Source organism: Capra hircus, chromosome 3 (genome assembly GCF_001704415.2).
Source record: "Capra hircus breed San Clemente chromosome 3, ASM170441v1, whole genome shotgun sequence".
Lineage (NCBI taxonomy): Eukaryota > Metazoa > Chordata > Mammalia > Artiodactyla > Bovidae > Capra > Capra hircus.
This window is the reverse complement of record NC_030810.1, coordinates 25671024-25684421: the sequence shown is the minus strand read 5'-3', so window position 1 is coordinate 25684421 and position 13398 is coordinate 25671024. Positions and strand designations below refer to the sequence as shown.

Below are 13398 nucleotides of genomic sequence, written 5' to 3'. Positions count from 1 at the left end.
TGGATAAGAAAGCTGTGGTACATAAACACAATGGAGTATTACTCGGCCGTTAAAAAGAATTCATTTGAATCAGTTCTGATGAGATGGATGAAACTGGAGCCAATTATACAGAGTGAAGTAAGCCAGAAAGAAAAACACCAATACAGTATACTAACACATATATATGGAATTTAGGAAGATGGCAATGACGACCCTGTATGCAAGACAGGAAAAAAGACACAGATGTGTATAACGGACTTTTGGACTCAGAGGGAGAGGGAGAGGGTGGGATGATTTGGGAGAATGGGAATTCTAACATGTATACGGTCATGTAAGAATTGAATCGCCAGTCCATGTCTGACGTAGGGTGCAGCATGCTTGGGGCTGGTGCATGGGGATGACCCAGAGAGATGTTGTGGGGAGGGAGGTGGGAGGGGGGTTCATGTTTGGGAACGCATGTAAGAATTAAAGATTTTAAAATTAAAAAAAAAATTAAAAAAAAAAATAAAATCATTGGAAAAAAAAAAAACAGCTCTTAGTTTCATTGATTTTTTTTCTTTTTCTTTTTTTTTTGGTCTGTACCCTTTTCCCAATCTGATCCTTGTTATTTTCTTTTTTCTGCTAAATTTGACCTTAGTTTGTTCTTTTTCTCTAGTTTGTTGAGGTATAAAATTAGATAGCTGGAATAAACTATATATTCCTGTGATGATGGATGGATAATTTCAAATTACTTCTCTTTGAATTAACAGATTTTTTAAAATTCTGCTTGATTATGTATATTGTTCATGCTATCACAATTTTTATTCTATTCATTATATCCTTAGCTGCAGAATTAAAAAAAAATAATTTATTTTCTTTGTTGAACCTTTTTCATGCACTGTTTTCCTGATTTCATTGTCTGTCTTCTCTTGCAGCTCACTGTTTCTTTAAAACAATTATTTTGAGGACCTCCCTGGTGCTCCAGTGGTTAAGACTGTGGTTCCACTGCAGGGAGCACAAGTTTGATCCCTGGTTGGGAATTAAGCTTCCACATGCCATGCAGTGTGACCAAAAGTAATACTAATAAGAATTCTGAATTCTTTGCCAGGCAATTTGTTGATCTCCATTTCTTTGGGATTGGTTACTAGAAAATTATTGTGTTCCTTTGATGGTGTAATATTTCTTTGATTTAAAAAAATTTTTTGTTATTTCTTAAAGTCTTGCATTGTTGTCTTCACATTTGAAGAAGTCATCTCTTCCGTTATTTACTGACTGACTTCAGGAGAGAGTACCTTCATCTGTTAGTACAGCTAAGAAATTCTGAGACTTTTAAAGACTTTTTCTATGGGTATGCCCAATCTATACTTTGTGCTTCCTCTTAAAGGGAAATTCTAAAAATTGTATGCCTTTTCTTAATCCTGCAAAGACAGACTGGATGCTGAGAGCCCCCCGCCTCCCTCCCCTTAGCACTACCCTGAGTCACTAAAGTTTATGAACCTTTTCCTAGGCCCACAGAGTTGGGATGGCTTTCTGTGCTTGTTTACTAGCCATCTGCAAGGGCTAGCTCTCACTGTCCATAGAAGCTCATGCTGGGAGCCAGCCTGGGGAGGTTGTAGATATGGCGGAGATGCACAGAGAGTTGAGAGTTCTCATGATCCTGGTAGGGTAAGGCATTCCCGATGTCTCATGATTGGCCTTTTTGATAGAATCCACAGATCAGCTGGTAGGAAGAAGAGTGAAGCTATTAGTTGTGTCCCTTTGATATAAATGCATCAAAGGGACACAGTTGTGTCCCTGTCCTCCCACCCTCTCCAAATCACACAGTCTTGCAGATCACTTCAGTAAACTGAGTTGGATGAGGAAGGAAAGCATCTCTTGGTCAGCATCCTGCACAGCTGGGAGAAGCAGGTACTCACTCACATATTCTCTTCATCTCCTGTGGGCAAAATCACAGGCTGTGGGGTTCTCTTGACACCAAGCCCTGCTACCTTGAGGGAGAGGTAACATGGGCAAAGTGAAACTCTTTATCTTACCATTTTCAAAATATTTCTTCTCAGATTTTTCTTTGGTGGTATTTTGGAACTTCTACACTAGATTCCTGGACTTCCACAAAAGTACCTTCACCTATTGGTGACTGCTAAAATGAACGTGGAACACCAAATCTGCATATAAATGCTCCTGCAATTCAGGGCTCAACATTTTTTAAAATATATTTTAATTTCTTTAAAAATTTCCCAGTTTTATTGAGATGTAATTGACAATATTAGTTTAAGGTATACAACATAACGATTTCACACACATATATATATGTATAGCAAAATGGTTGCTACAAGTATAATTAATGTTTATCACCAAAGTGTTGCAATTTTTTTCTTGTGATGAGAACTTTATTCTCTTAGCAACACTCAAATATGTAATACAGTATTGTTAACTAAAAACACCATGGTGTATATTATATTCCAGAACTTATTTATCTTATAAATGGAAATTTGTACCTTTTGACCATCTCCACCCCTTACCCCAAGCCTCTGGCAACCACTCATCTGCCCTCTGTTTCTTTGAGTTTTGTTTTTTGAAATTCCACATATGTGTGAGACTATACAATATTTGTTTTCCCGTGATTTCTCTTAGCATGATGCCCATCAAGTCCATCAATGTCACAAATGGCAAGATGTTCACTATATAGTCCTATACACTCTTCCATTGTCTATATATACCACATTTTCCTTATCCATTCATCTACTGATGAAACTTGTTTCTGTGTCTTAGCTATTATAATTAATGCTACAATGAACATGAAGATACAAATGCCTCTTTGAGATAGCTTTTCATTTCTTGTGGATATGATCCAGAATTGCTGGCCCATATGGTAGTTCCATTTTAAAATCTTTGAGGAATCTCCACCCTGTTTTCCATAATGGCTGCACCAACTTACATTCCCTCCAACAGTGCACAAGCATTCCTTTTTCTCCACTAAGTGCTAACACTTATTATATTTGTCTTGATGACAACCATTCTAATAGGTGTGATGTAACATCTCATTGCGGTTTTGATTTGAATTTCTCTGATGATTAGTGATGCTGAGCAACTTTCCATGTGCTTGTTGGCCATCTGTATGTCTTTGGGAAAATGTATCTTTGGTCCTCTGCCATGGCTTACTATTGAATTGTTACATAGGTGATAATCCAAGGTGTCCAGGGGCAAAACAAGAGCTGAAAGAGCCAAGCAGACACTTCAGCTGTTGTCTACCACAGTGCAGACAGATTTAACCTATAAAAGCTAACTTGATTTGAATGAGAGAAAAAGCTCTAGCTAGATAAATAGCTTGAATCTCTACAATATAGAGTTGTGGTTCCTCAACTACATCCCAGATTTAAGCTTTTTCTCAGACCCAGAGCCCTTAGGATAAAAGATGGTTTTGAGGAAGGACCTCACTGCTCTGCTGAAAATTCACACTGTGAATCTTCCTTCTAGGCTTCCCCCCAAATAAATACAACCATTTTCCAGTGTGATGGTGCACTGGGCTAAGGGAAATAACCAGATTTTTAAATGGAGACAGCAGTTGTGAATTAATACTAATTACTGGAGTTTTAAAATGTCACAGTAGTTCACTAGTCAAATAGGGGTTTACGGAGGTCAGGTCACTAATGTAGTTATGGTTTGGGTCCATCTCAACAGGTCCAGTGAATTCCAAACCCAATCCATGGTTTTCTTTTCAGTTGCAGAAAGCATAATTGGAATAGACATACTTAACAAATGACAAAATCTCCATGTAGGCTCTCTAACCTATGGAATGAGTGTTATTATGGTAGCAAAAACCAAATGCAAGGCACTGTGTTTCTCCCTACCAAAATAAGAAACCAAAACCAAAACCACATAGAAAGATGAAAAAGATTAATGTTGCTTGAAGAGGCAGGGATGGTGACTCTTCTTTCAGCTTGCTTCTCTGGCCTATGCAGAAGACAGATAGCTTCTAGAAGATGAAAGAGGATTGTTCCAAATGATTTATTCAGGTAGACCTCAATTAAAGCTGCTGTTCATGTGTTGCTTCATTGCTGGAAAAAAAAAATCAACACTTTCCCTTGTATCTGCTATTCCTCTGGCAAATACTCCCCCGACTTTATTCATGTTAGTATGAACCACAAGATGCAGTTTTATTTCATTTGCAAGGAAAAGCACTGTACCCTCACTGTTCCCCCCAAGGGTTATATTGTTTTTCTAACCCTCCATCATAATCTAGTCCAAATTGGTCTTGATCTTCGTTACACATGAATGGACACCACAGGATATTTGTGGTATCATGCTGATTGTCCATGGTGAATAAGAATTAGCAACTATTCTAGATAATTTGATAAGATATATGCATGTCAGAAGGTGGAAATAAATTCCACAAAATACAAGGGCTTGTTGCCTCAGTAAATTCTTAGCATCCAGCGGTCTGGAGCATGTTCAGATGGAAATGGACAAGATGCTTCAAGTTGCTGCATCTGACTTCTCCAAGCACTAAGAGGTACAATGGATACCGGAGGCAACACAAACCTCACTGGGATGTGCTACTCTCACTCACTGAGTTAACTGGAAAGAGTTCCAGTTCTGACTATTGCCCAAAAGAATAGAAGGCTCTGCAACAGGTCCAGGTTACCAAGTTAGTTGTTCTGCCCCTTGGGCCATATGGCCCAGCAGATCTTTGCTCTTTGAAGCATCTATCAGATAGGAAGCCATATGGAGATTTCAGCAGGCAAATAAGGTTAATCAAAGTTTATAGGATTCCAAACAAAGCTGTGTTACACCTGCCAATAATTATTCACCTTTTGGAAACAACACCTAGCTTGCCATTAGACTAGTAGAGGCTTAATCTGTGACCATGGCCACCAAGCTACCTTGAACTGGTGAACTGAGCTGCTCGCCATGAACTGGATGTTGTCTGACTCACTAATAGATAAAGTTAGGCATACAGATCTGTGATAGATCTAACATGGCATTAAGACATGTAAAACTGAATTTGAGTAGATTCTGAAGGCACAAAGAAATTGTACGAGGAAATGGTTAATATTCTTGTGGCTCTGATTCCTGCTACCTGGTCTTCTCTCAACTTGTATCTATGAGATCAAGTGGACTTGCTTGTCACCAGTTGACTGAGGAGGGAAATATTTGACCCTGGTTCACAGATGCTTCTGAACGACGTGCCAGCATCAGCTAAAAATTCAGAGTTGGAGTACCATAGCCCTGCTCATATATCACTCTGACGGTCAGGAGTGAAAGACAGTCTTAGTAGGCATAACTCTGAGCACTGACCTATTTTTATAGACTGGAAGAAGTATACATTCAGACGTATAGATTTTCACTGACTCATTGGCAGTGGCTAATGATGTGGGGGGGGATGGCTGGAAACTTGTAAGGAATACAATTGGAAAATCACCAATAAGGAGTCAAGGAAGACACTTGTAGGTAAATTTCTCAGAATGGGCACAAAGTGTGAAGATAAATTGGAGGCCCTTGTAAATGCTCCCCAAAGGGCAATATCAGAAGATGCTAATAATCAAGCGGACAAGATGATCTGTTCCATGGATGTCAGTCAGCCTCTTCCAACAGCTACCCTTGTCCTTGTCCAATAGACTCATGGAGAAAACAACCATGTTGAAAGGGATGAAAGTTACTTATGGGTTTAGGAACATGGACTTCCACTCACTAAAGCTGATGTGACTACAGCCACTTCTGAGAGCCCCACTTGCAAAAAGCAGAGACTAACACTGGTTCCCCATTTTCTGGGAGGAGCATGTATCACCATCTGGTAACAGGTTGATTACATCAGACTACTTCTACCATGAGAAAATTATTACCTGTGTTCTCAGTTGAATTTCACTTTAGATATGGATTTGCCTTTCCAGACCACAGAGCTTCTTCCATTACCACTATCCCTGGACTTCAGGGTACCTGATTCACCATCATGGTATCTGAAAAGATCGCTTCTGACCAGAAGACAATTTTACTTAACATCAAATGAGGTGTGTCAGTAGGGTTGTGCTCATGGAATTAACTTTTCTTACCATTTTCCCTTTTACCCAAAGCATGAATCTGATAGAATGGTATGGGGGTTCGAGAGGGGACTTTTTGAAGACCCAGTTTTAATGGCAACACTTTTCATGGCCCAGACAGATGTGTTCCATACCAAGATATAGTGAGATCTCTCTATCTCTTGGCCAGGATTCTCAGGCCCAAGAAAGAAAGGGTGTAGAAAAGAGTGACTCTTCTATTACTCCTGGTAATCCAGTTGTGAATATTTTGTCTCAGCAATGACCACGTGACAAATTACAAAAACGACGGCAGTAGTTACAGGCATTTCACTCCTACCTTGAAATGAATATATACCAGTTCTTTTTCTTTTCTTCCTCTATCTTATTCCTCTAAGAACACATGTAAATAGTGGCTAACCTTATATTTCATTATTTAGGTTACAGAATTTCAATGCGGATCTGTCTCGCTAAAAGAGAAACATCACTCAAAAGTGGACAAAGTGACAAGTGGGACTCTGTATCCTCCACTGGGGAGAGTCTAGGTGCATTGTTTTTTATAGGGGGTATCTTGCATCATCTCATCATGGAACATGAGAACACAATTGCTACTTCTTTTTGCAGAAGTTTTAAATATTGTTAAAGTGTGTGTGCATGTGTGCATGCATGCGAAATTGCTTCAGTTGTGCCCGACTCTTTGGGACTCTAGCAAATGAACGCCAAATTGATGAGTGAACTGAGATAGTTTATACTCTGTTAACTCCTTACGCTAGAATTATGTGTCCCTGTACACTTTCCCCTGTATGATTATGGGTTAGAGTTGGCCAAGAAAGGAATCTGTGCAGTATTTGGAAGGCAGACTTCAAGCAGAAGCCATTATTCTGTGAAGGCCATCATGTTTACATGTGGTATCAGCAGAGGACAGTGGGCTCCAAATTGTCCTCACTCTCCTCTGCTGAGTTTCTAGTTCATTCCCCCAGCATACAGCTTTTCTTCCTAACTGTTGACCCTGTTGACAAACAATGGCTCCAGGGTCCCCACCAGATGGTTGATAAAATACCGTCAAGGCAGTTGCTACACAGAGGCGCATCTTCCTCTAGACATTCTCACAAGCCTTCCTTCCCGCTTCCCCAGGCTCCCTGGCAGCTGGACAAGGTGGCTTCTCAGACTGTGTGACTTCTCTGATCCTCTAACTTCTCTTCTAAACCTTCACTTCCCCAGCTTCTTCTACAACTATTTAAGATATAGCTCTTAAAAATCCCCTTTCTCATACATGATAGTGATTCATTTTCCCCTCATCAAAACTTGACTGGTATAAACAGAAATAGTCTTGATGGACTTTGACCGTGTTCCATCTGTTCTTGAGACCCAAGAAGAGATGTTCTTGTGCTTTCTATATTTAGTTGCTTAACCATTATTTGAATTTGATTTACAAATAAAAATATTTTTCCTAAGCTAATCTGTGTTGGTTTCCAGGTATTTGTGATTTAAAAATAAACTGTAATCAATACCCTATGGCAGTGTTAATCACAGATCTCTTGTATTTCTGCATGCCTGTGAGCAGACACACAGAACGCCAAATTCTATTCACCAATGTATATGGAGCAAAACACTCTTAGAATATATTGTGGCTTCCTATGGTTCAAAGGGCAGGCATGCTTATTGCTCATTATAAAATACTTGCTTCCATTAACTCAGTGTTCTTTCCTGTTATGCAATCTACTGTGCAGTCATTATTTGGGCCTCTTTTCACTGCCTTTTGGGAACTGGGGCTCAAGAAATGAGGCAAAAATGATGATACTTTGGATATTGCTATGAATAATAAACTGTCCTTTGTCACTGACCTAAAACACATGTGGGCTTCCCTGGTGGCTCAGATGGTAAAGAATCTGCCTGTAATGTAGGAGACCTGGGTTCCATCCCTGGGCTGGGAAGATCCCCTGGAGAAGGGAATGGCTACCCACTCCAGTATTCTGGCCTGGAGAATTCCATGGACTATATAGTCCATAGGGTTGCAAAGAGTTGGACACGACTGAGGAACTTTCACTTTCACTTTAAAAGACATGCTGTAATTTCATATGTACTGCTCATTAGATTTTTCAAAGAGAACAAGGTATATACCTATGATACAAAGTAACACATTAATAAACAAGCAAATGTATTAGGCTCTGAAGAAATACTCAGTTTTTTCTATTACTACAATGTGAAGTTCTTTAAATGTATAGTTCTTTTTATTTCTCATTTGTAATGACAAGAATTTGATTAGGATGCTTTGGTTACAGTAACAGAAACAAAACTCTACTTACTGCAAAAAGGGTAATTTATTAAAGAATTATAAGGGTACCTCACCAAAGCTAACAAAACAAAACAAAACAGTTAAAAACAGGCCTCAGTGATAGTGGCTAGTAACAGAAATCAAATCTGTTAGGGGTCGCGGAGTCAGACACAACTGTGCGACTTAGCAGCAGCAGCAGCTTAAGCAAAAAGGGGAATTTATAATTAAGATATGAGGGTGCCTTACTAAGCTAAGGGCAAGATTCAAGAAGGGCTGGAATAAGGGAATGGAGCACTGTTAAGAAAGCCAGGGATCACATTTTTCTGATCTCTCATCTCTGTTCTTCACTTTGCAAATATTTCACTGCTCTCTTACTGCAGATTTGCTGTTCTTTTCTTCCTAAACCACAGAGTGGGACATGGCAGTCCACTGCTCCCCAATTTATGTCTCTTCTATTCCAGAGATTAGTCAAAACAAGGCTAGAATCTGTTGTCTCTAACCCCAAATTTCTAGGGAAGATTTCGAATCTTACCAAAATTAGAGATGACTTTCTTCTCTGGGATAGGCAATAAGATAGAAGTTGGTAGAAAATCAAGAAATAGAGACCAATTTTTTTTACCATTCTTTACAAACTACTAACTGAAATGGCTTATTTTGATTTAGGAATGGATGTAGAGAGATATAGAGAGATATTCTCACAATCTAATCAACAAATATGACCAGATGCTTCAAAAGACAGAGGTGTTCTAATATTTTGTAATATCCTCTCTAAGAGAGAAGTGATGGGCCTGTATAATACTACTACCATATTTGAGACAAGTTTCCTTTCATTTATTGTAATAGACATGATTTATCTCTTGGGAAGATATGCACAGGTCCCAGTGTGAGTGTTTTAAGCACAAAAAGTAATGATATAGTTCACTGTTTTTCCGAAGAGAAAGAAAAACAGGGCCTAATTACATGAAGAGTATTTATGAGAAAGAAAAAAAAGATTAATTATGGGGTAGGTGTCAAAAATCCATGGGAGCCATAAATTGAAATTTGACCATGGGTTTCTCAGACTAGAGAGAAATTCTGGTTCATCCTAGCTTGAGTCAGGTGCTTATGAACATAACTGCTTATACCTTCGTCATAGTGGGGTAAGGGTCAGAGGGTCATTCTGAGAAACAGACATAGGATAGGGCAAAGAAAATTATTTTCTGTATTCTTCAGTGTTCCAGGCTCCCCTAGAGGAACAAAGTTATATTGCTTATGAAAATCATGGCATAATAAGATTTAAATGGTAGGTGATTTATGTATTTAAAAATCAGAATAGCTGATGGAAGTATTCTGCCCAGTCTTACCCACACTGAAATAAAACTGAAAATGTCAGAAGTATAAAGAAATGCTGCAAATGTTTTATTTAAAATGTATTTGTGCTGAGGATTTCTTAAAGTATTTCTCCTATATGTTAAAATACTTTTGTATTATTTATTATATCCTTTGATGAGATACAAGGAGTTAAACTTAATGTTTATGATATCACTCTACTTCTTCCTGTAATTTTGTTTCTACAAATAATTGGAAAGGGAAGTAGGACCACTCTATGGTAAAGAACAAAAGAAATAATACTAGCATGGACATGTTAAGAGACTCAGAAGCTGGTAATTCAGTTTTAACTTTACATGATTTCAGGGTACACAAAGTTTCAAAAGAAAAAGGTCATTCAGTATTATGTTGAAGGTTCTGTATTTCAACCTCTGTATTTCTTCGCGTAAATATTTCCTTAAGGTTATCATCTTTTTGATCATCACAAAGTGTCATATTTAGTACATTTTCAGTACATTGTTCTAATGGAATGGTTGTCAAGTATGAAAATACTTTTTCCATTAGAGGCTCCCCGAGAAAAGGCATCGGAGGGCTCTTTTTCATTTGAGAATCATCAGAATACCAGTCATCAGCTATTTCTACACTTTGGCTATAATAAAAATCAGATGGTAATGTTGATAAGCTTAAGGTAACACTGCTGGGATTTGTTGCCGAGCTAGACTCTGAGGGGTCACAAATGACTTTTTTTGTTGCAAGGCAGAAATCATCTTTAGAATAACCATTATTTGCTGTAAAACAAAACAAAACAAAACAAATTTACTACAAATATTACATATTCATGAGACAAATCTTAATATAAGGATAATGTTACTTTCTAAAATTCAAACTCTTTTTATGGTTTTCAGGAACAGAATAATGCAACAGTGAAAATTCTAAGTTGCTATCAATATCTACACAATGTTAAGTATTTAATGGGGACTCAGCAATATTTTCATGATAAACCAGAGTAGAAAAATCTATTCTAAATGAAATCAACTTGTCTTAACAGGAGAAGATTCTAAACAGGCTAGAAAGCTCAGTTCGGGAATGTCCCTTAAAATCAGAAATGGCAGATAGTTTAACTATTTAGGGCTAAATATTATCTTATTTTAAAAATAAATTTTGACTCAGGAAACTCAAACAGAGGCTTTGTATCAACTAGAGGGGTGGGATGCGGGGGGGAGATGGGAGGGAGGTTCAAAAGGGAGGGGATGTCTGTACACCTACGGCTGATTCATGTTGAGGTTTGACAGAAAACAACAAAATTCTGTAAAGCAATTATCTTTCAATTAAAAAAAGGAAAAGTAAGAGAAAAAATAAAAAATAAATTTAAAAATGTCTCCTTAAGCAGATAAATTGGGACTTCCCTGTGGCTCAGATGGTAAAGAATCTGCCTGCAGTATGGGAGACTTGTGGGTTTGATCCCTGGGTGGGGAAGATGCCATGGAGAAGGGAATGGCTAGCCACTTTAGTATTTTTTTTTTAATTTTTATTTTTACTCTATTTTACTTTACAGTACTGTATTGGTTTTGCCATACATTGACATGAATCCACCACGGGTGTACATGCATTCCCAAACATGAGCCCCCCCCCCCCCACCTCCCTTCCCATAACATCTCTCTGGGTCATCCCACTTCAGTATTCTTGCCTGGAAAATTCCATGGACAGAGGAGCCTTGAAGCTTACAGCTCATGGGGTCAAAGCAGCTAAATTACAAAATGTTTGTCCACCATGGGATCAAACTGGCTTTATATCAATTAAAGTAACAACTAAATTAACATTCCTATATAATGCCTTAGAATTTGCACAGCAGTTTGATATACTTCCAGATATCATTTATCCTTTCAATTATTACTCAAGGTAGTTATTAGCCCTACTTCACAAAAGATATTACGGAGAATAAGACTTAGAGAAATGAGTCACCAAAATCAGATACAAAATGGACTTTGTTCTAGATCTGTGTTACTGTAAGTCCCATGCTTCTCCCATTACATTATTTATGCTGTACAGCTGCAAATAAAATTGCTAAGTTTTAGAAAATATCACATTTACAAAATATCCTAAAACATCTTTTATGATATTTTACATAATTTTTATGTGAATATGTAACATTAATTTTAAAGCTCTTTTAAATACCTTATTACATTCTATAATCAGCATTTCTAAAATTATGTAGGAGAGTAAGGCTTTGAGGTACTAAGTCAGTATCTAAAGGGTTACAAAATGCTCATGCCTTTTGACTCTCCATCATGTCTCTATGGCATTGACTCTGATACCTTTGGGTATAAATAAGAGACAAAAAAAAAAATAAATTTCACATTTTAAGATAGGCATTGAAAATTTTGCTTTCTAAAAAAATGCTCATTCATAGCACTAATAAATAGATATTTCCCTTGAGTTTTCATGATTTTAAAAATATTTAGATATTTAGCATATATTTAAGATAGCCTCTTGATTCTTTAAAATGTGAATTGCTAAAAGTTGATTATGATTTATTCTAATAAACTGTTGAGAAAAAGTACCTTTTATACATGCTGTTTCCTTTTTTCTTTGCTCCTCCTACATAAAAAATATTATTTGTATTTAAAAAATTAATAGTTTTAAAATAATTACTTGATATATACTTATGTGATAATATATGTTAACATCATAATAAAATTTTTATAGAATCATATTTTTTCCATCATATGAATTTATCTCACCAAACTATATTGACAAGAAAGAAAATGTGTTGAGGTATCATCCGAAAAGAATGTGAATTGGCTCAAGAAGGCAGTCTCCAGGATAGGGAATGAAGGGTGAAATAGAGTTCAACAGGATTATTTCTCTCTATTCTCACTAACTTAGAGTTGCTTGGTTAGAACTAGTGATGACAATAAAAGTAATTACAATTCCTAGGCTTACTCATCCTATTAACTAATAACAACAAAAAAGTAAACGCTGGCTGAAAGCTTTTATAAAATTGCGACTATTTTGAAGCCAATAGAACATCTGATCAAACAATACATTTCAGATATGTTCTGGAAAGTGTAGTGGTGTAGTAGTTCTCAAACTTAAGGCATCAGAATTACCCAGTGTGTTTATTAAAAATGCTGTTTCTTAGACACAATATCAGACCACTAAAACAGATTATCGGGAAGTAGGGTTTAAAGTATCTATTGTAAACCACTCCATAAGCGATCTGATTCAGTTTTTCCTTAGACTACTAGATAAATGATGAGCTAATGCACAGAGTGTTTGATATGCAGTGGGTGAAGACAGAGAGACAACGCTGTCTCATGTTACAGGGGAACAGTGTTGGTACTCTGTGCTGATCTTCATTGTCCTGTTTGCCAAAAAGGCTTGATTAGGAGACACACACACACACACACACACACACACACACACACGCACACATGGAATATACATATAGGTAGGATAACACATAAGCACTGTTTTTGGAATCTACTTTACTTTTTGATCATTGTTACCTTTTATTAATACAAATGTCAGTATAGGCTCTTGACTTAACTTGCCTGGATCTAGGATCAAGTCAATTTTCCCACACGGGCCTGCAGTTTAATCTAAGAAGTTCTGGAATCAAGTCCTGGACTATTCTATGCTCCTGCCTATACACGGGCTTCTCTGGTGGCTCAGTGAGAAAGAATCCATCTGCTAATGCAGGATACGTGGGTTTGATCCCTGGGTGGAGAAGATCCCCTGGAGAAGAAAATGGCAACCCACTCCAGTATTCTTGTCTGGAGGTTTCCATGGAGAGAGGAGTCTGGTGGGCTACAGCCCATGGGGTTGCAAAGAGTTGGATACGAC

General features: G+C 37.6%; 1 protein-coding gene across 2 annotated transcripts in view; it reads right to left on the bottom strand.

Moving 5' to 3' along the window:
- C3H1orf185 (chromosome 3 C1orf185 homolog) overlaps window positions 1620-13398 on the bottom strand; it is a 61879-nt gene continuing 50100 nt past the window's right edge. Inside the window, exons 4-5 of one of the 2 annotated variants that reach the window (XM_005678439.1) lie at window positions 12114-12150; window positions 9865-10340 (exon numbers count right to left, since the gene is read on the bottom strand). In XM_005678439.1, coding sequence (XP_005678496.1) covers window positions 9946-10340; window positions 12114-12150 — 432 coding nt within the window. In that variant the 3' untranslated portion in view covers window positions 9865-9945. Of the gene's footprint in view, window positions 1679-9864; window positions 10341-12113; window positions 12151-13398 lie in introns of those variants that run through there. The other variant, XR_001917901.1, reaches the window with a different exon arrangement.